At 35.7% G+C, this 23,123-nt stretch overlaps 1 protein-coding gene across 1 annotated transcript in view; it reads right to left on the bottom strand.

The window, feature by feature from the left end:
- The window catches only part of LOC140138663 (uncharacterized), a 42,922-nt gene extending 20,359 nt beyond the window's left edge, over positions 1 to 22,563 (bottom strand). The window contains exons 1-11 of the mRNA XM_072160403.1: positions 22,424 to 22,563; positions 18,805 to 18,892; positions 15,617 to 15,811; positions 14,566 to 14,640; positions 13,501 to 13,833; positions 12,167 to 12,271; positions 9,597 to 9,844; positions 6,291 to 6,469; positions 5,346 to 5,499; positions 3,957 to 4,322; positions 1,685 to 1,802 (exon numbers count right to left, since the gene is read on the bottom strand). Coding sequence (XP_072016504.1) covers positions 1,685 to 1,802; positions 3,957 to 4,322; positions 5,346 to 5,499; positions 6,291 to 6,469; positions 9,597 to 9,844; positions 12,167 to 12,271; positions 13,501 to 13,833; positions 14,566 to 14,640; positions 15,617 to 15,811; positions 18,805 to 18,829 — 1,798 coding nt within the window. The 5' untranslated portion in view covers positions 18,830 to 18,892; positions 22,424 to 22,563. The remainder of the gene's footprint in view (positions 1 to 1,684; positions 1,803 to 3,956; positions 4,323 to 5,345; positions 5,500 to 6,290; positions 6,470 to 9,596; positions 9,845 to 12,166; positions 12,272 to 13,500; positions 13,834 to 14,565; positions 14,641 to 15,616; positions 15,812 to 18,804; positions 18,893 to 22,423) is intronic.
- Positions 22,564 to 23,123: the final 560 nt, after the last annotated feature.

The raw sequence follows: 23,123 nt of genomic DNA, 5'->3' as shown, positions 1-23,123 counted from the left end.
AAAACTATGCAACAAGTTATAGAAAAAACTGTTGAATTAGAAAGTTATGATCCTTCCCTGATACAAAATATATTGCAAAGGTTCATATTAATGTACATTGTTGGGTCTGTGGCAAGGTTCAGTTTTTGCCAGAAAAGTGGCAAAACTGGCAAAAACTCATTATGTAGTTAGTCAAATATTATAAAGTAACACAAAAAGCTCATAAACAATAACACACAAATTTAATCAATCATTCAATATATTTTTTGTCTCGTCAACTCCTTAAAAAGTTTTGGATTTGATATGCCACAATTCAGTTAAATTCAGAGCAATGAAAACCCATGCCTTTAATTTCTTAATACCTTATAATTACCAAATTTGACCTTGCTACACACAAGAAATTATTTTTGTAACTTAATAATTTGTTTTGAGATGAATAAAAGTGAACTATTCATCACATTTTTAGTTTCTGTCATTTTCGCCGGCAAAAACTGTTTCTGCCAAGGTTAAAACCGCATTTTTTCCACCTGCGGCAAAAACCTGCGAACCCTGGAACTCTGTGGGTATACAAAGTTGAATGGTGAAAAATTTTGTCACCTGAAAATGGCCTTTTTTCAGCAAAATTTGCCACAAATCCATATTTTCTGGCTTTATGGTGCAAGAGGGTTTTAAGTAAAAACAAGGAACTTACTGCTAATTGTGTCATTGTAACTCATACAAAACCTGGGAAGCTGATACTGGCTGCAAAGGTCAATTGTCTGTAGTGCACTATAAACCACTGCACTAACTTTTTTACAACTAGAATTACACGGTTCGTAATTAAGGTGGCCTTCACATAAAGGTGTGTAAATAATAAAGGTTTGTAAATATAAATAATATTCAATATGCAAATAAGCTCACTAATATTCAAACAACATTACACAAAACTGTATCACACATCATGCCACCATATACTATCACAATACCAAGTTAGAAGTTAATTGGTTATTACGTTTAAGCTGCAGAGTGGATTTATGAAAATTTAGGTTGAACATGCTAATCAGCTCATTAATATTCATAAATATGCAAATAACATGACACAAAACTATACAGCACATCAGCCTACTATATCCTGTCATCATACCAAGTTTGATATAATATTGGATGGTTGACCATGATACCATAACATATCGGATGAGTCATAAAAATATCAGACGAGCCAACGGCGAGTTCGATATTTGTATGACGAATCCGATATGTTATGGTATCATGTGAAATAAGCCATCCAATATTATCATTATTAGGTTTTCTTAACTCCTAATAACCCTGAAAACATAACAATGAAGTTGATTGGTTATTGCGTTGGAAATGGAGAGTGGATTAATGAATTTGCTTCCGCCCGGACAAACAAACAAACAAATAAATAAACAAAAAACAAACAAACAAGGAAGCAACCATTTGGATGATAACATAAGCCCCACATATATGTGGGGGCCAAAACATTCATACACTACAGACATTTTTACCCTAGAAATGACATAATACAATATGGTTAGTGTCTCCCCTAAATACTTTTTCACACTTTTGCAGTGAAACTGAGGTTAGATCTCGAACCCTGTCTTAAAGAGAGATTTCCCCACAATCAAGTTTGACACCATTTTGGAGTGTGTAATATATTATTTTTTGTCCTGATTGTAACAGGCAACAATATAAACAATTGCTTTACCTGTGGCAGTCATGTATTTTGTGGTTGAACCAGTCCTGGACAAGTGGCTGAAAGCCTGCTCCATGTCTTCTCCCGAACCTGCACCAACTCCTTCAACATAACGTCCACCCCAGCATATCTACCATAGTGTAGCAGAGAAAAAATTTCACTAAATTTTTATTTTTGAAAAACAAACTACACAAAAAAACCCAACATTTTACAAATATATCTTGGTAAAAAATGGAGTAACGTTCATGTGGGTCATGAACAGTGCCTGAAGATGGATAATAGTTTTCTTGACAAGTTCTTGATGGTGGTCACTGATATCACCGTTTAGATGTTGGTAGGTATATTGCAGTCTTGTAAACAATGTCAGGATTGTTATGAAGAGATTTCAAGGCTTCATCTTCTTCTACAGTCGTGTTGCCTTTCCTATGAGATTGCTTGAAATATGGTTAAATTCATTTCATAAATAGCATCATTACTTTTCTTCAAGATATAGATAATTTTGTAAATGATACCTTGATATTTTTGCCTAATTGCTATTCTGAGAAATGGGACAATTGGTTTTTTGCTATAACAAAATTGAATAGGGATTATAGTATTATCTGTTCAATACCTATTTGGAGCGACCCTTACTTTTTTGTGCAGGTGTTACTCATGTGATGGAGGGGCTCAATAATGTTATGAATTGTAGTTGGTATACACTCTAAAAAATGGATGGTAGCTTTATATGGTAAAAGCATATACTATTTCTACGAGTACAGCGTCAGTTATCACAGTACGAATAAGGTAATAGCCCGGGGGTAAAAGGATTTGAATGAGATTTTTGGGTTATAAAATATAAAATATGGTTTAGATCTCAAAACTCATAGGCCTAATGAGTATAATGGAAATATATATTTTGAAACATGTGTGATATGAATGTTTTTATGTAGACGTTCCAACTATAATGTAAAAGATTCTTGGAATCAAGTTAACTTTTTACAGTGCATATCATTGTTTATTTTTATTACTATCATGCAATGAAGCGTTTAATGAGTCAAGACAACAATAAATAGTTCAATGAACACAGGGGACATGTTTTGAATAATGGATATAAAAAGCTATAAATGATCTTAACTTTGGGTTATACTAAGTTACCTTTGCTATAAATGATCTTAACTTTGGGTTATACTAAGTTACCTTTGCTATAAATGATCTTAACTTTGGGTTATACTAAGTTACCTTTGCTATAAATGATCTTAACTTTGGGTTATACTAAGTTACCTTTCATCATGTTCATAGAGTAATGAAGGCCTCCTCTTTTCATATGTTGTTCATACAGGGCCTACAAGACATTCTTAATATACCGGCATGTCATGCAATGTGACATGGATGAAATAATTATTTTAATTAGTCCTTTAAAATAATAAGATAAACACCAAATCACACAAATCAATATAACATTCAAATAACACAGTTATTAGTGTGAGCTAGATGAGTACAATATTATACTTTTATAGCCCTATATAGCATCGAAGCTGGATGCCATCATCTCAACTCCATCATGGCTCAACAAAATACAAATAACTTTTTTTTTCTATCGCCTTTCTCTTTCATGGTGAGTTTGTTTGAGATGCGAATCTGAAATTGATAATAATCTTAATGACCAGCCGTCCTCTAATTGGGACAGTGGTCGAGTTACAATCCCTGTTAACCTTTTACCATCGCTCCAACTTGATATGGAATCAATTATAGTTAATTATTAAATAATGTAATTAATTAATTTTATTTATTAAATGAACCTCTTTCTAACAGGTACTTTCAAGGATTTGAAAGTCCACTTAGTCCCATAGCCAACTACCATGGAATGAGGAATATCAAAATTTTAGAATTTTTTTATGGGAATGTCATCTTTTGAAACCTATAACTCAAAAACATGTCTGGTGACTTGTTCTGGGTTTTGTTTGAATGGGTCACATGTGTGTAATGCAAATCAGCTACTTAATGAGCATATTTTGCATCAGGTTGAGAACATCTGGCCATGCTACCCTCTACCAATTTACATCACAGTACCTGCACAGATATCCAGATACTGGGGAAAAGGAAAATCCTAATAAATTCAGTCACTTAATTAACATATTTTGCATTGAAAAGCTAATCAGATAAGGTTGGGAATATCTGTCCCTGCTACCCTCTACCAAGTTATGTCACTGTCCCATACAGAATTTCCAGTTATTGCAACAAAAAAAAAGACAAGCCTATCTACACATAAATTATGCAAATCACCTACTTGATTAGCTACTCTTACCTGACAGTGCCATGAATGAGCTTTGGCATGGAGAACGGATAATGCAGGTATGATGTCTTTAACAGCTGCTCCCCAGAGAGTAGCAGTTGTTCCTGCTTTCAAGGCCACCTTCTGGGCCCAAGGCCAGTATTTACAGGTGATGTCCTGGAACATGTACTTCACTCCATTATCCATCATAAATGACACATGGAGGAAATGAGCATATGCATATAGCTCACCTGCAAACATGTTTACTGCCTTTTGGGCAATGGCATGTCTGCAGCCTGCCACAACCAGTCCTGTCTCTGCCATCTTACTGTTACGGCTTTTAACTTCCCTGGCTGCCTTCCATTTACTGTCACCACAGTATATGTCTGTGAACAAACTCTGAAATGCAAGTGCAAAGATGAAAAATGCTGGCTATATCTTTGGAACTGGTTGCTCAATTTCAATGGATTTTTCTGCACAATGCAGCTCTGTAAATGCTTTTTACTATCATATAAGAAAATCAAAATTTGTTATTTCTGAGTTCTGACTGATTTTGTTTGACTGCATGACATATATGATGTTGTGGTTGGTTATACCATACTAAACAGATCTGTCAAGTACAAGTGTACTAATGGTATCTAATAACCAAGTTCATTATATTTATTGTTTGACTTTGAAGCATTACTTATTTTGTATTGAGCACTTTACTACGACGGTCTGAAAGCCAGTATTTGGAAATGTACAGGGCAAAGATGAGTATTAGAGACTATATTATTAATACTTTTTTTTAATGATTTCAGCTATGTACCCCCGGAAAAAAAGTCCAAGAAAAATGCATTCATTTTAAAACACCATGCATGCATTTCAATTGTCCAGCTGGTTTAAGCAATAGGTACCACCAACTTATACCATGTTTGTTGACCATTTTGAGACCTTTAATGGTTCTTATTAGGGTTACTTTTAAATATCTGATATCAGTAAGATGTGTATTTATGTGAGGATCAACTGACACACATAGTCCTTGTCTTTTCAGTTCTCTTTCGAGCCCACAAGCAAAATGCCAGAAAAGTTTACAAAACATGCACTGGAGCCCACCACAACCAATATGTCCTCCAGTCTGTCTTCCTATTTTCTTGTCAGTTTTGTTTGTTGCATTTGACTTGTTGTTCAGCTGCTGCTTCTGGAGTACAGCAGCATATGGGGCTTTCAGAACTACTTTTAACTTCATCATATGGATATGATTTGACCCTCAAATGCCATAGTTGGGTATTTTAACGTACTGCAAATCCATTATGAAATAAAACAACTAAGAACTTTAAAATTTACTACTATGCTTAATTTCTGAACATCGCGTGCACGCTAACATAACTGTTGTGCAGCACTCTCGCAAACCTACTGTGTGTATGTGTGTTGGCAACTTACATTCTTGGAAGGATGTACTTCATACACTTGTTGTAGATGTTTGGTTACATCCTCGTCATTAGCAATGAAACGACCTGCATAATAAGCTGTCCTTTTAGGTTTACTCTTTTTCTTAGTTTCACTCTCTTTCCTAGTTTTACTCTCTTTTCCATCACTGAAATGAAAAAAATAGCACATAATATGATTACTGAACGTATGTTCTTCAGGACTGTTATTGAAAATAAAGACAAATTTCATATTTCTAGTCCAATAAAACAGCACTTACTGTGGACGTTTCGGAATCTGTCAGATTCCTTTATCAACACTGATGTTGTTGTGACGACCTTCTGTGTACAACTTGTTGTTGCTTAGCAACTTGGTTGCCAGTTGGTTTCTTCAGGAGATCGTCAAATACGTGAGTTAGGTTGTATTGCCCCTCGTGATGGCCAATAAATCGGCCATCACAGATCATGTTCTCGAGAAAGACCACATCATTGACTGGGAGGAGGCTAAGATTTTAGGCAAAGAGGCACACAGATACAACCGATGGATCAAAGAGGCAGTGAAAATCAGACAGCAGGGCACCACCATGAACAGAGACGAGGGGCAATACAACCTAACTCGATCAATTGAAAATTTTTACAAAGATATGGATTTTCCCCCCAAACACCAAAAAAATTAGGTCTTTTGGGGAAAAAAACCTTTTTTTCTTTCACCACCGTGCAAAAGCAAAGTAAAAATAATTAGCTCATTGATCACACAATTCTTTTTCACCATTTACACCTTCCGTGTACCGTCAGTCTCACATGAACCGACGGCCCCCACTGGCTACACCACTGATATAGAATAATTCTGAAGACTAGCATTGGTAACATACAGAAACTATCTAGCTTGAAAGCAAAAATAGATATCTTGCCAAAATAATGCGGGACTGTAAAAAATAGCTTCATGTACATTTATAGTTACCTTGATACGTGGCTATATCTGTAGAGCTTATGGTTGCCATCTATATGGGCCATTAGTTGGTCTTCAGAACATGAAGGACACATCATTGGATCCTTATGCATCATGAGTTCCATCTCTGACATAATGAACCCATATTCCGCCACAGCTCTTGAAAAAACAGTTTGGTTGATGGTCGTTTTCTATATATACAAGACACATAAAGGTCCATGATCAAATATCAATATTTATAATCATAAAATTACGATAATATATAAATAATTGTGTCCAACGTGTATGAGCAGATACACATTGCAGTGGACAATGCATTTATGTTAATAATGCTAACTACTTTAAAGAATTAAAATGTACAAAATAATGGACATACATGAGATGTTGACGGGTCTTATGCACAAACCATGCATGGGGCACACCGACACCGCCTGGCTAATAATTATTTGGTGCAGCAGAGACACTAAAATGAATACACGGGATCGATACACGTGAATTGCTATGCACGATTTTGATATCAGACGAAAATCTTCATATACCGGGTTAGAAAATGACTAATATCTCCCGTAAATGATTTTTTCTGAAGAAACCAGATGTGGTCTCATACACTTGAAAATACGTGTTGAACAGATATGATAGTCGCTAGAATGCACTTTGAAAATTGGCTGTGCGCTTTGAACTCAAAATTTGACCAAATCTCTAATTTTATATTGCGTTGGTCCTGTAGCGTGCAGCGTGGTACTACAGCGTGTAGTACAGCTGCACTCACTACTAGGCAGTATAAAACTCGATGACCATTGAGCTCAATTCTTCTTCTCAAAGAGCTTCAAAGGTCTGAACCAAATGGCCAATTGTGGCTGTGGATTCAACCTACCATGGCGATTTATGCCATGAAGATATAGGGTCGATGACACTGTGTGGGGTTGGCATTATATGCATCAACATTTCAGTAAAAGTGCAATATTTTGTACAATTTCTCATGCAAGCAGGAAATACGCAATTTTTACTTATTTTCATACATGACAAAAAATCTATTTTTATGCTATTCTTATAACTTAAGGTGGTACTACACCCCTGGCATATTTACTGCCTATTTTTGCATTTTTCTCAAAAATCATAGCTTATTGGTGACAAGTAGGATATGTATATTATAGGGGCAAGGACTACAACTACTGCACTGAACATTTTATTTCAGCACAGACAGCAGTTGTGGAGTTACAGTCAAAAATGGGGGGAAACCAATATTTGATCAATAAATCCATAACTATTTGCCTTGAGTTGCTAAAATTTCAAGTGCAGTAGTTGTAGTCCTTGCCCCTATAATATACATATCTTAATTGTCACCAACGCGCTACAATTTTTGAGAAAAATGCAAGCACAGTGCATAGTACATGGAGAGCGCCAGTGTAATTATACACAGTTAATACAACCCTGTCATCTTTCTAAAGTTTGCTCTGATTGGTTCTTACTACATGGTGAGTCAAAAAAAAGTGCAATAGAGAAAAGAATCCATTTTTATTAAAGAACCTAGTTGAAACTTATAGGTTTTGAAAACATTTCTTAACCTCATTGGCATTGAAATTAAATGGAGCACCCAAATTGTTATTGAAAAAGAAAAATTATTTATTCTTATTTTCATTTTACCTTTACTTTAAAGATGTTTATTCTCAATCAAAAACATACAAATTTGTAGGCAGGTTTTTCAAATGTCAAAATAAAATGCGCGCATATTGAAGTAAGTTAGACATATTGGGATTAAAAAACTGGAGTTGGAGTCAAGTGAGGTATGAAAGGCTTAAATAAAGTTTGTTTGAACAGAACAAAATAAATTAAAATAACGCAAAAATCAACCTTTTTTAAGTTGATATCAGTTTCAGAGCTAATGCCTTTACCCCGCATTGTGTGCTCTCATTCAAAATACATGGTATCTCATGGACAAATAACGAAATTGGGTATCGCAGCAAAAGGACTTATAAAAATTAAACGGTAGTCGCGATTCACTTCATATTTTCACAGAAGGTGACTTTTGAGTGTGGCATTTATAAACTTTTTCAATAATGGGAATGTTTGACTTGGTTCTTGCATAAATATCTATTCTTTGCTCTATTGCACTTTTTTTTACTCACCCTGTATAAGAGTATGAAAACTGAGTATCACTGGTGAGAAAGAAATTGGAGAAAATAATACACAGGCACCAAGATGTTTATGCAACTAATGTACAAACCCTGCAATCCAGTGACAAATAATATGTGGCTAAATTATATCATAGATGACAAATAATCCTGAAAAGTCCCTACAAATAACCTATAAAAATGCATTCACCTCCACACAACATGAATCAATCATGCATGGCACACACTATGCAGAGTGTGCGAGAGTGCCTTATCTGATGGGCATTCAAAAAGCTCTACCTCCATCATCAAATCTCTGTTATCTTATGTGCCAGGAAATTCAAATTACCCATTCTCTTAATTCTTGGCTACAAAATAACAGTTACTCGATTAAAATGTGATTTTTGGTTGTTAAGATGTGTTGGTTAAAGCGAATACAGATTTGGTGCGTCAGAAACAGTCTGATCAAGGGCTAATTTTGATTAAAAAGGTTGCCCACATCTATGTGGAAATCATTCAGATTTATTTCTGATAGATTAAATGGCTTCATTTTTGTTCAAATAATTTAATCGATATCTAATGCTTGCAGGTAATAGTTTTTCTGGGCACTGTGTTTTTTTCCACAGCAAAACCAATACATTTTCAGATTAGCCTTCATATTGACCCTATTAGATAGGTTGTTGACTTTGATCGGATGAGCACATGTTAGTTCAAGTCTTATTAATGGGATCACAGGCTAAAATCAAATAAGTCGTATGCACAGTTTTTGTATGTTTTAAGTATATACAAGGTTTTAAAATTATGTTTTATTTTGTTTTGGAAGTCCCAGTGAATGTCAGGGAGCTCATAATAGGAACAAAATATTTATCCTGAGCAAGCAGTTGGACAACCACATGTTAACAAACATTTTTATTGAGATTATCCAAACCAACAATATGATGCTTACTAAACTTTGGCTTCAGTTTTTAACCATTTCCGACATATCAAATCTGTATTCGCTTTAACCAACATATCTAAACAACCAAAAATCACATTTTAGTCACATAATTTTATTTTGTAGCCTAGAATCTAGAGTAAAAGCAAGGGTCATTTCAATATCCTAGTTTGTAAGATATAAGAGAGATGTCATGATGGGGGTATAACCTTTTGAATTCATGCACTCCTAATTCGGAGAGCGTATTGATGGGCATTTCCGTTTTACACTTACCCTGCCATACTTATCACTGATGCTATTAAGAGCACCAATAAAACCTGATAGTGATGAACCTGGTAGGTGACGGTATACAAATTGCCACATTTGAAGCAACTTCATGTCAAATATATAGCAACTTCCCTTGAGGTTAGGATTGGCAGGCCAATAACCACGATGTATTATGTTTTCCAAATCAAATAATGCTGGTTCATCCTTCCCACATTCCCAACACCTGCGTGTGAGCTTTGTAAGATCATATCGACCTGCAGATGGGCATGAAAAAAAGTAAAGCAAAAGCAATCAGTTGTATCTTTAATGTAGCTGTGTATTGTTTGTTTCAAGGAAATGTTTTTATACAAGAAAAGAAAATCCAAATTTGTAAATCCCAACTACATTTTCAGATTGATTAATTTCACTATTTCCCACGTGTTCACAATTTTAAAGGCCAGAAACTCTGTATACACACGCAACAAGACACATATATACGACTAATCAGTCTGGAGTTATTAGTGAAAAGATCAAATGTTGATATTTGGGATCTGCTCCATGGGGGTCAAACATATGAAGTTTATCAGATTTCGATAAAAATGGTCTCCAAATGTTTGACTTGTTATTATAATTCAGGAAAAAGAATGGTCATCAGTATGCATGACATTTTGTTACCTAAATATCATAGAAAATAGGTCAACATCAATTGAACTCAATGAACAGTAACGTTCCTTTTGAGTGTTGCCATGGTAACAAAACATCATAGAAAGTGCAAACTCAAACTGTTTATTTTCTGAATGATAACAATACAAACATTTTGAGACGATTTTCATCACTTTTCTGTGTTTGACCCATGGAGGCCAAATTCCAAACTTTAACCTTTTGCCAGTACCTGTACCTGTACCATTTCTCAGAATGCTCAAAGGTGCCCACTAGGCAAAATATGCCAGTCATACCTATCTTTACATTCATAAGCACATTTTATCTGACTATATGTAACAGTCAAGAATAGAGACCATTGACGATCCAGCTTAAGTGTAGAGTTGTATCCTAATGCAATTTTGGGGGGTATCAAGTAACAGAGGAGAGCATGTACATGAGTATAAGAAAGTGCAAAAGTGAAAGAATCCATCTTCATTTTAGAACCAGGTTGAACTTTTAGGCTTCAAAACGTTACATAAATGATATATGAAAAGAAAGTTGACCTTTGAATTGATTTCACAACATTTCCTTATGATTTCATACAGATCGCACCATATATTTATAAATGTTAATGCTGTTATGTAATCAAGTATGTGGTATAATTAATACATGTATGGTTTGAAAGACAAAGGATCATACTTTATGTGATCAGTAAAAATAGATTTCAAAATGATCCATGTATAGGGTCACAGATCATCTTTTATTAGATCACCACCTTTCATATTTGGAATGGAAAAAAAAGGAGTTGAAGTTGGGGGAGGTATCAATGACTTAAGTTAGAAAGTTTATTTGAACTTCAAAAAAGGAATGGAAAGAATCCAAAAATCAACCTTGATTTAAGTCAGATTCAGATCTGGTGTCTTTATTGCACATTGTGTGTTCTCATTCAAAATACATTGCGCCTCATGGACAAAAAGTCAGTAATATCAATAAAATATCAGTAAAACGACTCATAAAATCCACAAAAGGTGATTATTGAGTGTGGCATTTATAAAACCTTTCAACAATGGGAAAGTTCAACTTGGTTCTGATGTAACTATTGATTCTTTGCCCTATTGCACTTTTTGACTCACCCTGTAATTTTAGATCCCGCTGTAAAACAATACCCAACGGGATGGAAATTTAAAAAGGCATCTTTATAAATTATATGACATGTTGTTCCTCCAGTCCCAAGGAATGAAAAAGTCAATGGTCCCGTATCTCCAAAAGGACCAAGATGCTTAGTCAAAATGGGTCAAAGGGTGTTGATAACAATGTACATGATAATATGGGTCCAATTTTAAAAATGCTCAAAATTGATACAAAATAGATATAGTTTTCTATCATGTATCTATGAAGCCATCTTATTCTAGAATCATATGTCCGAGTTAAACAACCCTGTAGACAGTTCAGAGGTCATAGCATTAAAAAAATCTTCTCCAAACATACACACACATAATGTTATGTTATGTTATGTTATGGCACTTACAGCTAAATCCATTGGAATAAGGCCAATGGTATAAACAGGATACATGTAGAATTGTTCCTTTTTAAGTTTGTAATTATATATAGAAAATATTTAGTTGTTGTCATGTCCGATTTCCAATCAACAGTGAAAACTACCAACGAAACACACCCCAAGCCCGCGAAAGGCGACGATACCCATTGGTCCGGGTCAAGTAAACAAACACGCTGCCATAACAATTGACCTCTGACCCAGAGAACAAAACATGGGATCGGCCATTTCTCAGCCCGGGCAAATGGAGTTTAACTTTGTTGCACATCGTTAAACTTTATTATTGACATTCAGTTACTTGCATATAATATAGTATACATTGTATTGTGATCACTAATGTGGTATTTATACTTTGCAATAATTACTATGGTAATTATGCTATAGGGCTATGTGTATTTACCTTTCATAGTAATTATTATATATGATCCATTTGGGCAATTACTCCATGATTTTCCTCCACATTCACATTGAAATTGGATGTAATCATTAGCTGGAAATGGGTATTCTGCAATAAGATATTAAGAAAAGCAAAGAAAATATTGGACCCTCAAATAAAAACATTACTTTTAAGCCTCTCTTCATAAAATAAAAAAAAACAGTGGTTTATTATAACCGCAAAGTCATAATTTAAAAATCAAATGATACAGAGTCAATGAGGTCAATATGTTAAACTTGTTTACATGACATTGACAATAAAAAAAAATTTGAAATCTGTTTAGCTCTTTACCTGTACATACATGTATTACCTAGCCTTTCTGAAAGGCCCGTTGGTTATTTTCCCACATAAATATTGTATCAGTAAAAATACCCAGTAGTAAAATAGCGCCGCCGCGACCGGCACGTTTCTCGTCGCCCGCTGCTCGTCGCCTGTCGCGGAGCCGCTCCCTTCCCACTTGACAAGGATCGTCGGGAGGGATAGCGAGTCATCTTTGACAAAGACTATGTATTACGACAATCTTTAAACTTACTTATTTACTTTAATGCCTGTGATCTGCTCATCCAATGGATCTTCAAAATTATCCAAGTTGCAATTTTGGAACATTAGTTATATGTGCTAATTTAAGACTGCTAGTAGTTGATCCAAAAGCCATGTATTAAGTATAAAGTAAAACAATTTACATGAATCTGTAAATTCTCTACTAAGTATAAAAATCAGCTACATGTGAATGGGGCTTCAACTTTTGTAATCCTGATGTTTTCCTCCATTTTTTGGTCAAAGTTTTTCATTTCAAATATTTCTACAGTGACAATTGTAATGAATTATCCTTCACTTTGAAGCAATTTATACATACTTTTAATTTTTTATACTTTCGCTGTGATCACTAAATGTGCCTTCAAATTGTAGTCAAATATCAAATAATCAGGTTCTTTTTTTGAGGAAGAGCCACACTATCTAATAAAGGTAGACTGTGTCAATATGTCAGAATTTATGACAATATTTGGTACATGTATGGATTTTCAGTGTAGACATAGATTAAACTCCTTACAGTTAATATCTTATTACTTCTGTGGTCCGGGTACATGTTGATGATTGGCAAACGCGTACGTACTATGTACCATGCCGACAACCAATGGGTCAACCGTCTTGTTGTCAAGAGTGTTGATCAGCTAATCAGCATGATTGTTTATCTTTTCTGTGGTTACGCTCGTGTACGCTATAGGCGCACAGCTCAGACCATAGAAGTAATAAAAAATTAAATGTATCAAAAACAGTCAAGACATGATCAAACTTACCCTGAGGTAAATATGCAAAGTATCCATCTTTGCAAGCAAGTCTGTCATGTAATGGATTGCATGAATGGAGGGTACTATCACATTCAGCACAAAAGTATGCACCACAGCAATCAAGACATTTTACAGATGCCCTCTTTTCACAGTTAACTTGAAAGCATGCTGGTAAATCATCTGCGAACATGCCTTCTCTATCTAGCATCCTGTTCATGATGAATGGACGGTAATGTTTCCAATTGATATCAACTTCTGCCTGTCTATTTTCCCAAGCGGATGGCTGATATCCTTGGTCCTTCACTAACTCATCCATTAACATTTCAAGTGATTCTTGTGCATCTATATATGAGAATTAAAAAAAACACCCAATATTTGAACAATAATTAATTAATGAATTAATTGTGTTTTCCTCGCACAATGTAGCCAACTGATGTAGATAATATGGATTTTTAGTATTATCTTCATTATTTCATAATTTTTTCTCAAGTTTAAGTTAACTTTAGAAAGAAAGTGAGTCAAGGAATCCTATCATGTTTGCTGGCATTATTACGACATATGAAAGAATGTGACTCAACTGTGTTAGCCAAACACTCAAGTTTGTGTCACGCCCGGTGGGTTCACTCACACTGGCATACTAAAATGGTACCAATGCTTTCCACAGCATCTCAAAATTCGGCTTAAATAGCTAATTCAGGGGTAACAAATATCACCCCTTATAGGTGTTACGTATTAGATTTTAACCGCTAAATGGCGTAAGACACTAAAACGCACCCCTAAATGGCGTAAATTGTTATAACAAATGTCCCACTTTATCTCCAGAATAAGTTACCCTTAGCATCAAAGACGGTTTGAAATTACCCTAAACATCAAGCATTACCGTTTAAAGATACCTCATTTCCTAAAGATGTCGTCTACGTCAGCATGTCAAAACGAAGGACTGTTAAACCCAAATAGGGTTTGAACAGCTCAGTTGGTTAGAGTACTGTGTGTGAAACACGTGGTCGCTGGTTCTAGTCCCACTCAGACCATTTTATTAATTAAAATAGTGAAAGAGAGATCTATTCAAAATACCTTCCTGTATATCAATGGGCACAACAGCATTCTCATTCATCAAGTTTTCTCCTGTTATTACCCGAGCAGTATTACCTGAAAATATTAGTACAAAGACATCAATAAGTTGCATTAATTAATATTATTATTATATTATATATACATATTATGAAAAACCAGTGGATGAGTTTTGAAAATAACAGACTTAGAAAGTTATTATACTTAGGTCTCTGGGATGATAGGATGAAGAAATTATAATTTGAACCGGTGACTTTCGTAATACTAGCACAACACTGTATTCAACTGATCTGAGCCGAGCAGAAGTTATAAATCGATATAGGTATTTAGGTTTGAATGATGTTCTGATGCCTTCACTGTTTGAATCCGGACAAATGCTGTTTGCTCTTTGGATCGATTACAATTTGTTCAATAACAGACTTTCATACACTCCAGTCTCCTATATCAAAGCAGCCAATTGGACATAGGGAGTTGTATCAAGCGGCGGAGCTAGCGCGAGTGTCAAGAACTACGTCGCCAGAATAGGTCGGCAGGTTAATCATTTATAAACCACCTCTTCTCAACATCTACACGCATCCGAGAGGTCTAATTACCCATGCACGTCAAAATGCAAATCAAATACGCCGCCCTTTTATTTGTGAGCAGGCAAGTGTACAATGATTCCTGTACGGGTTGTTTTGGGCAACATAATAAGCTGGTACTATGCAGTGGCTTTTGCGTGGTCAATTCGTAATTTGTCATGTTTTAAATTGCACGAATTTCCAAACAACGGTTCCTATGCTCACGATGATTAAACTTTTGATATCAAATTTGGTATCAACCTTCGAAGGAATGTGTATAGAAAATTATTATATAAATCATTTTGCCATAAACTCATCAGACTCTGATTAAATGGGGATGGAACTAGTGGTGACTTTTTAATTTGGCTGTGTTTATAACATTATTTTTAACCTATACAGATTATAGAGCAATCTTATTTGTGATTAAAATTTTCATATCAGTGACAATGAATTGAAAGTTTATTTCATGTGTCATAATTATATTTATTATCTACCTGTAGAAGATGATGGCTTCTTTCTTTGACGGGGTTTGGTGGACTTGGGTATAATCCCTTCCTCATCTGGCCTGCGACTGAATGTGCTGTAGCATCTCTTTTCTTTAGGTTCCGGATTTTTGCCATCCAGAATGTCTTCAAAAGAAGGAGACGGCGGCCGTTTACTTCTTCTTTGCTTGAATGTCTGGGAGCAACCTAATATAATATAAAAACAATTTTATTTCTAGTTTGTTTCATTAACTTTATATTATTATACGTATGTATATGGAGTATACAACTCTCAAAATGTCTATGGCTGAATTGGAGAAATCATTTATAATTATAAAAGTCAAGCCTATAGTGGACAAATGCAGAAAATTAATGACATGCATTGTCTGCCCTAGCACGCATTTGCCAACCAATTTTGAAACCTATGGCAGCACTGACACTGAAATACTTGGCGATTGCCTAGCTCTTGTAGACGCTGTACCTGACCATTCTTAGCCCGATCACCACTTTATTGTGGAGACACCCTGTCGAACCAGAAATTGAAACAATGATTTTTCAGGTGTATAATATAATATACATGTACCAAGACTGATGAGTTCACACAAAGGCCGATAGTACTTGAATTTGGTATTATAACACTGTTCCCGGATGGCGTTGGAAGGTGATGAAATTTCTACAATAAAAGCCTTTTTCAACTGATGATTGAGGATGAGCAAGTCCTGTTTTCTGTGTTTATATGTGACATGTCATGTCAAAAGCAGACACTTTTGGGCAGGATCGTAACTGGAGAAATAGCCAAAAATCTGTCCGGTGTGATTTTTTCACAATTTGGGTTTGTTGCAAAAAATTTTAAACAAAACTGACCCGTGCAAATTTTCTAAAATTTTCAGAGTATGTAGTAGGAACATGTAGAAATATAATCAGGTAGTTATCCTACCTGCTCTTCTCCAAAAAAGAGAATGATAATGAAACCAAGGTGAACGTGCAAAGCATGGTCAAAAGGATGATTGGATACTTGGTAATCAATACAAGGGGCACATACATACATGCCTACACACATAATTCGCAAGCAACCAAATTTATCAAAAAGAATCATTGTGTAAAAAGGTTCTTTTAAAAAAAATCGGAAGTGGTGGCACAGAGTGCAGAGCAGCTGGTAAATTGTTCCACTGCCAGGGAGCAACAGAATGATCTTGATAGTAAGCCAGTGGAGCGCTTTGAAGAAATGTGTGACACGGTCACACTTCTTTCCACAAAAAATTTGTCTCTGAAGTCTCGTGAGGTCTCTCCAAATTTGCTCCAAGGAGAACTGCATTGGCATAGTCGAGACAGGAGAGAATTAATAAACTAACAATGTGGTGGCATGAGCCTATGTCTATGAACCGACATATGTACATGTTATGTTACTGCACAAGCTTGTAATGAGGGTTGACATGGAAAAATGACCATCAAACAAGAAACTCAGATTGCGAATAGTGTCAGGAGGAATGATAACATTGTTACCATTTGAAGATGGATATTTCATGGGAGAGGGGGTCAAGTTATGACTAAAATAATAAATTGTCAGTTTTGATCAATCTCAGAATAGCTAATTGAGCTCAGACAGGTTAGATGAGATACTAAGTTAGTACTGTACTTAATATCATCTACCAACTCCAAAATACTGGACACAGTGGCGTACCGTGGCCGCCCCAACCCCCGGGGGGGGGGGGCTGAAGAAGATGGCAATTTTGCCGCCCCTTCCTTAACAGCCCGTTAATTCAGTATTACGCCCCTTTGTTTTTGCCGCCTTCTTCTTCCGCCGCCCTTTGTTTTTGCCGCCCCTACTTTGACCCGGGGCTGGCGCCCAAAGCCCCCCCCAAAAAATACGCGCATGGGACAGTACCGGTGTATGCTTCAAATTAAATTTTCCCATATTTTATGTCCTATAACTTTTGAAGCAAGATATGGATTTGATTTTTGCAAATTTTAAATCTACACCCCCCAACAAAACCAGAGTACTTGAATGTTCTATGGGGTGTAGGTGGCCCTTGAAGTTGGGTGACGATGCACTTTTCATGTCGATAACCTCCCCCCCCATTTCAAATTGCATATAGTGCAAAACGAAATGGATTTAGAAACCAAAATTTCATTGATATCTATCCATGAAGTATAGTGTACACCCCTTGTTGAGCTGGCATGGAATGACCCTGTTTTTAAAGGCTTACTGTAGAACAAGACTTACATTAGACAGGCGCCGGGCAATTTTTACCCAGTGGTTCGAGTGAAAAATGCATCGATCAGGCACCATTAAAAAGTTAAACAAGTGCTTGGCTCCTGGTAAAAAAGCTTAAAATTATTACCAGTATAAACTATAATTGACTGGTTTTGTGCTCAGTTGGCAGGTCAACATACATATTTCTTTAAAAAGAAAAAAAAGAATAGCACTTTAAATCATCTAACACTTACAAGCAACTAAAATGCCCTTAATGCTCTCAGCAAGTAAAGTATTAACAGTCCAATTGCAATTTAAATTTACCTTGGATGCCACTTTGACCTTGTTGAGTCCCAGAATCCCAATACACTTGTTCTTTGAAGTTATTGCACTTTTAAATGCAATTTTCTTATCTGGTTCAGTTCATTAAAAAAATAGGTTGACAGTTTTAGTCATTTGTATTCCAAATTTAACATATGGATGTTTTTTTGTTGTTTTTTTTCATTTTGTATGATTTAAGCTTGGCCTACCAGGGCTCAATTTAACTTGTGTCGTGGAGCAAAATGCACCCCATTTTGGACAACCTGCTATACAAATTTCAGCTTGTATAGCAATTTTTTTACAAAATAAACATAATGGCATAATATGCTAATATTATAAGAACATCACCTAAATACGGTTTTCGCTAAAAATAATTGCTACACACATTTGTCAAGGTAAATCGAACCCTGTGGCCTACCATGTAAAAATTATAAAAATTTGTTTTTAATTGGTTGGTTTAATTTTGTTTACACTTTGGTATACATGTAGGCCTACACATAATGTATAAATAATGCTGGAATGGATAAAACTGGTTAAAATTAATTTATTTCTTAATTTCTGTGTTATTGCTCCTGGGTTTGCAAAAATGGCTCCTGGTTCAGCAAAAATCCCAAGGACCAGGAGCCGGATTTTTAGCTCCAGTTTTGACATGCTTAATGTAAGGCTTGCTTTAGAATCAACTTACCTTCAGTGGATATCCTATTTGCCATAATGACAAGCTTGTCAAAATGTCAGTAACCTCAACAAATCAACTTCAAATTTTCAAAACAGTTCTGCAAATAGAATAAACTATCATCAGTTACCTGTACATGTACTGTACATGTATGTATGGGTTGCAAATTAAACTTTGACACTCAAGTCATCCTCAATACCCTTTAGAATCATGATGACTGCTCCTTTCTAAAATGTGACCGTTCACGGCGAATGAGCCGTAAATTCCTCCCCCGGTCAATTTTGTTTTATTTCATGTTTAACAAATATACATCATAAGCTTTAAAATGGTATATCATTTGACTTCAAGCGATACCCAAAAGCGGGGTTATAGTTTGTTAAACTTTGCTCCTTCAACGACATTGAATACGACATTCGTACACATTTTACGCTGTAACTCAGAATACAATTTAGGGAATTTACGGCTCATTCGTGCTGTACGGTCACAAATCCTACTTTAAAATTCACAATTGCAATCTTATTCTAACGGAAGTCCTATTTAACTGCAAATTCAGTTCACATGGAAGGACTTGAAAGAGACTAGAAGTGAATAAGATATAAAAAATCAGTCATACCTGATTATTATTGCGTAAGACATTCACAGACAGAGCTCAATCCATAACTTGATATCTTTGTTTCAGAGCCTTGTTTTGTGAAAATATAGGGGTAGGGTCCATGGATAACGACTGGTAATTTACATATAGACTATTGATATTAAAAATAAACCCAATACATGGAGCTTTATTACATGTATGTAAATTGCTGCATGGTTCGACTGTGTGTATAATCAGTGGTGTCGATTTGTGGAGGAAGAGGAATGGTTTTTGGCACAGAGTATTTGGAGAAAACTAAGGGGACTTTGGTATTTTTCATAGGGCATTATGTAATTATTAATTGTCACATTATCCAGAGATGGAACCGAACTGATGCTGAGGGTCAGTCTAGTGAAATTAATGATTTTTTCTCATACTGTATTAATGAAAACTGGCACTCAAAGGAATATGAGGACTTTCCAAACGGCACAAAAATATGGAAATTGTACTTTTTATCCTTAAAAACAGCTGGAAAATGATCAATAAGGCGACGAAAAAAGAAAACCCTGTTAAACTACGGGCCCGACCGAACCAGATTTTTTAATAAAATGGGAACAAAATTTTTCCTGTACAAATGAATGCCGACCCAAATTTCAGAAATTTCAGGAACAAATTTTTTTTTTGTATTTTCTGAAATTGCAATTTAATTACAGATTTTAGTGATTTTTGGGTCATTTCAAAAAACAAACAAAAAATGGGCAGACCGACCGACCCAACTTGAAAGGTCTGTCCACCCGTAGAACAGGGTTTCTTTTTTTCGTCACCTAATGGAACGTACGTTCATAAATACTTTGGTGAGGGGGCTGAAAAATTTTGATTTTGGTATGGATATGAAAAAAATTTACCCCCCCCCAACCTGTATGTGAAACGTTAAAGACCCCCCTCTTTATGGACTCAAAACTTTTTGACCCCCCTTATGGTACGCCCAAACTTTTTGTACCCCCCCTCCCACACATAATGATGGTATACTTAAAATACTCCGATCTGGTTTCCACTATAGGGAATAAGGGAATGCTTTATTTTACTACTAGTGGATTTTATTTACAAAAATTTATGTAGTTTCACCCTTGTTTAAAAAAATGGATAGGTCTAAACATACCATATGAAACATTACTTTTTCTTAACATGGCTATGACGACATTTGCTTATACGCTTTATATTTTGTTGCTAGGTTACAGAATTTTTTGATTTGGAAAGGCCCTTGATCATCGTGATTTTCATTTATTAACCTGAAGATCGCCTTTGCGTGAAACACCGTGTAGTGAAATGTTATAAAATCTGTGTTTATATTTTAAAATACAACATGTAGCTCTACCATTTATTGGTATCGAGCACTGTATCGTCTGTTAAATACTTCTACTACTGAATATTGATTTTTAAAAATAGAATTGAATACATATACATTTTGCGTTTGTACTTCATCACTGAGCGATCTAGAGATCGATTTCTAGCCAATCAGATAGGACTTGCGTTCGTTGAAAAATTTATACCAATCGCCCGCCGCTCACCAGCGGAGTATTAAAAGGGCATTTCGTGATCCACAGCCTCATCCCCCCACTTTTCACAAAAAAAGTTGAGAATTTTATACCACTGAAAAGCTACATAATGTTAATGTAAACAAAATTTCTTGCCGAGTAATTCGTTTAGCAACAATATTGCCAAATTTGCCAACACATTGTCTATGGACTATGTAGCAGTCAGCAGTGTAATACACATAATCGTGCATAACTCGCAAACGCAAAATCGGAATCAACTGAAATTTTGGGAATAAGCTTTTCTCGTGGATATCTACTCAAAAATGTCATAAAAAGAGGATACTACATGTAGGATCACGAAATCGTTTAAGTTGCAGAAAAAAATATTTATAATACATGGTGTCGACTAGGCCTGGCATTTTGGTAATTTTGTACCCGGTACCCGCCGCAATTTTCGAGCGGGTAACTGAATACCAAAAAAAAAAAAAATTTTTTTTTTTGAATTTGAATTTGAATGCATTTTGAAATCATTAATAGACTATGACATGAATACAAATTATCAATTTTCATATTAAAAATAACAAAATATCTTGAATTTTTTTTTATTTTTAGGTCAACCATGAATGATCCTAGCATTTAGGTCTAGGTCCAGGGACACTACAAAACCGAAAAAAATAAAAACTTTTTTTTTTTTTTTTTTGAATTTGGTACCGGGAGGGTATTTCCTACCCGGTAATGTAATCTCGGCGGTACCCGTTTACCCGACCGAAAATGCCAGCCTTAGTGTCGACACTGTGCGTCAAGGGTGTGCATATTGGACCTTGCGCTGGACGGCTAGCAGTATACAGTACGCTTAATTTGTAAAGGAATTATCTGAATTACAGAATATGTCTGTCCACGCAGAAGTATTAAAATAGATCACGGTAACTGGTGGCACCGGTATGCGAATAATTATTTAACAGTGCAATGCGTGGCCGTGGTGGCCCGTGGCGTGGGTAATCTAAATCAGTAAATGCTTAGTTTAGAGCTTAGCCTTAGCGCACTAACTGCTGCACGATTTGTACTTGCCGAGCATGAGAGCTGAGAGCATACCACATGCTCTTTAACACACGCTGTGTGTGAAGCAAAGCATCATCGACAATGCCCGATACCATTTCGTTTGTACTTCTATGTGGACAGACTTGCAGACTGTACAGTACATACGTCTCTGAAACTTGTAACAAACAAAGTTAAGTCGACATTGACATTGTAAGTATAGCGACACGTTGAGACAGACGCATATGTGCCGACTTCATGACTTTGAAGGCACGCATACCTCAGCAGAGACGCAGCACTGCGAACTGTTTACGCACGTGTCGTCACTTTGTACTTCAGAGTGGACAAACTGTAGTAGTAAGCTTAAGCTTACCGTACACATGGTACATGTATAGTTTTACAGTCCTACTAGTACTAGTACTACTACTAGTCCAGTACTAGTCTGTACGAGTACGACTGAGTCTTGTGCTGTGGTCATGTGTATAATTACCCCATATAGTGAGTGTGATTTAACGCATTCGATGGAATTTATATGGTCATCATGAATACGAACAACAACATGCATGAGAAGATCAAAGCCAAAACGCTGAACATATAAGTACTATTATTTCATTTTAAATCCTGTGCCCATTACAGTATTAAAATTATTATATCCGCATATTGATTGCCTCTACCTCTGTTTTTTTATGCTACACAACAACGCATATGATCTTAGTTCTGTTCATTACCAAATGATATGCACAATAAATAGCTTCGTCTGGTACAAATAATAAACAAGCCATGTATGTATGAAACTAATCTCATTCCTAGCTATCACGTAGTATGTATGCTGTGATACATGTGAATACATCGTTAAAAATTTCACAAGTGAAGTAGTACCTCTGAGAAAGAGATTATTATATTTTTATTATTGTGCCTGGTCTTGCATAACGGGGGAAGAAGTTTATTGGTAAGGTGGGTCCCAGATGGGAACAGGGATGGTTGATTTTTGGTGCATTTTAAGACATTATTGGTAATTTGGTAAAATTTGATATGAAGAATGGAGTGTTTTGGTTTTTTCTCTACTCCAAAGAGGAAAAAAAATTTTAGAATCACAATCGGCACATTCCCACCCAACTAAAATGAAGACCCCCGGGTTACCATCGCCCGACTATTATGAGCTATAGGCTTTTTAAAGTCTGCAAACATAC

This window comes from Amphiura filiformis, chromosome 18 (genome assembly GCF_039555335.1).
Source record: "Amphiura filiformis chromosome 18, Afil_fr2py, whole genome shotgun sequence".
In the NCBI taxonomy this organism is placed as follows: Eukaryota; Metazoa; Echinodermata; class Ophiuroidea; order Amphilepidida; family Amphiuridae; genus Amphiura; species Amphiura filiformis.
This window is presented reverse-complemented; position numbering and strand designations above follow the sequence as displayed.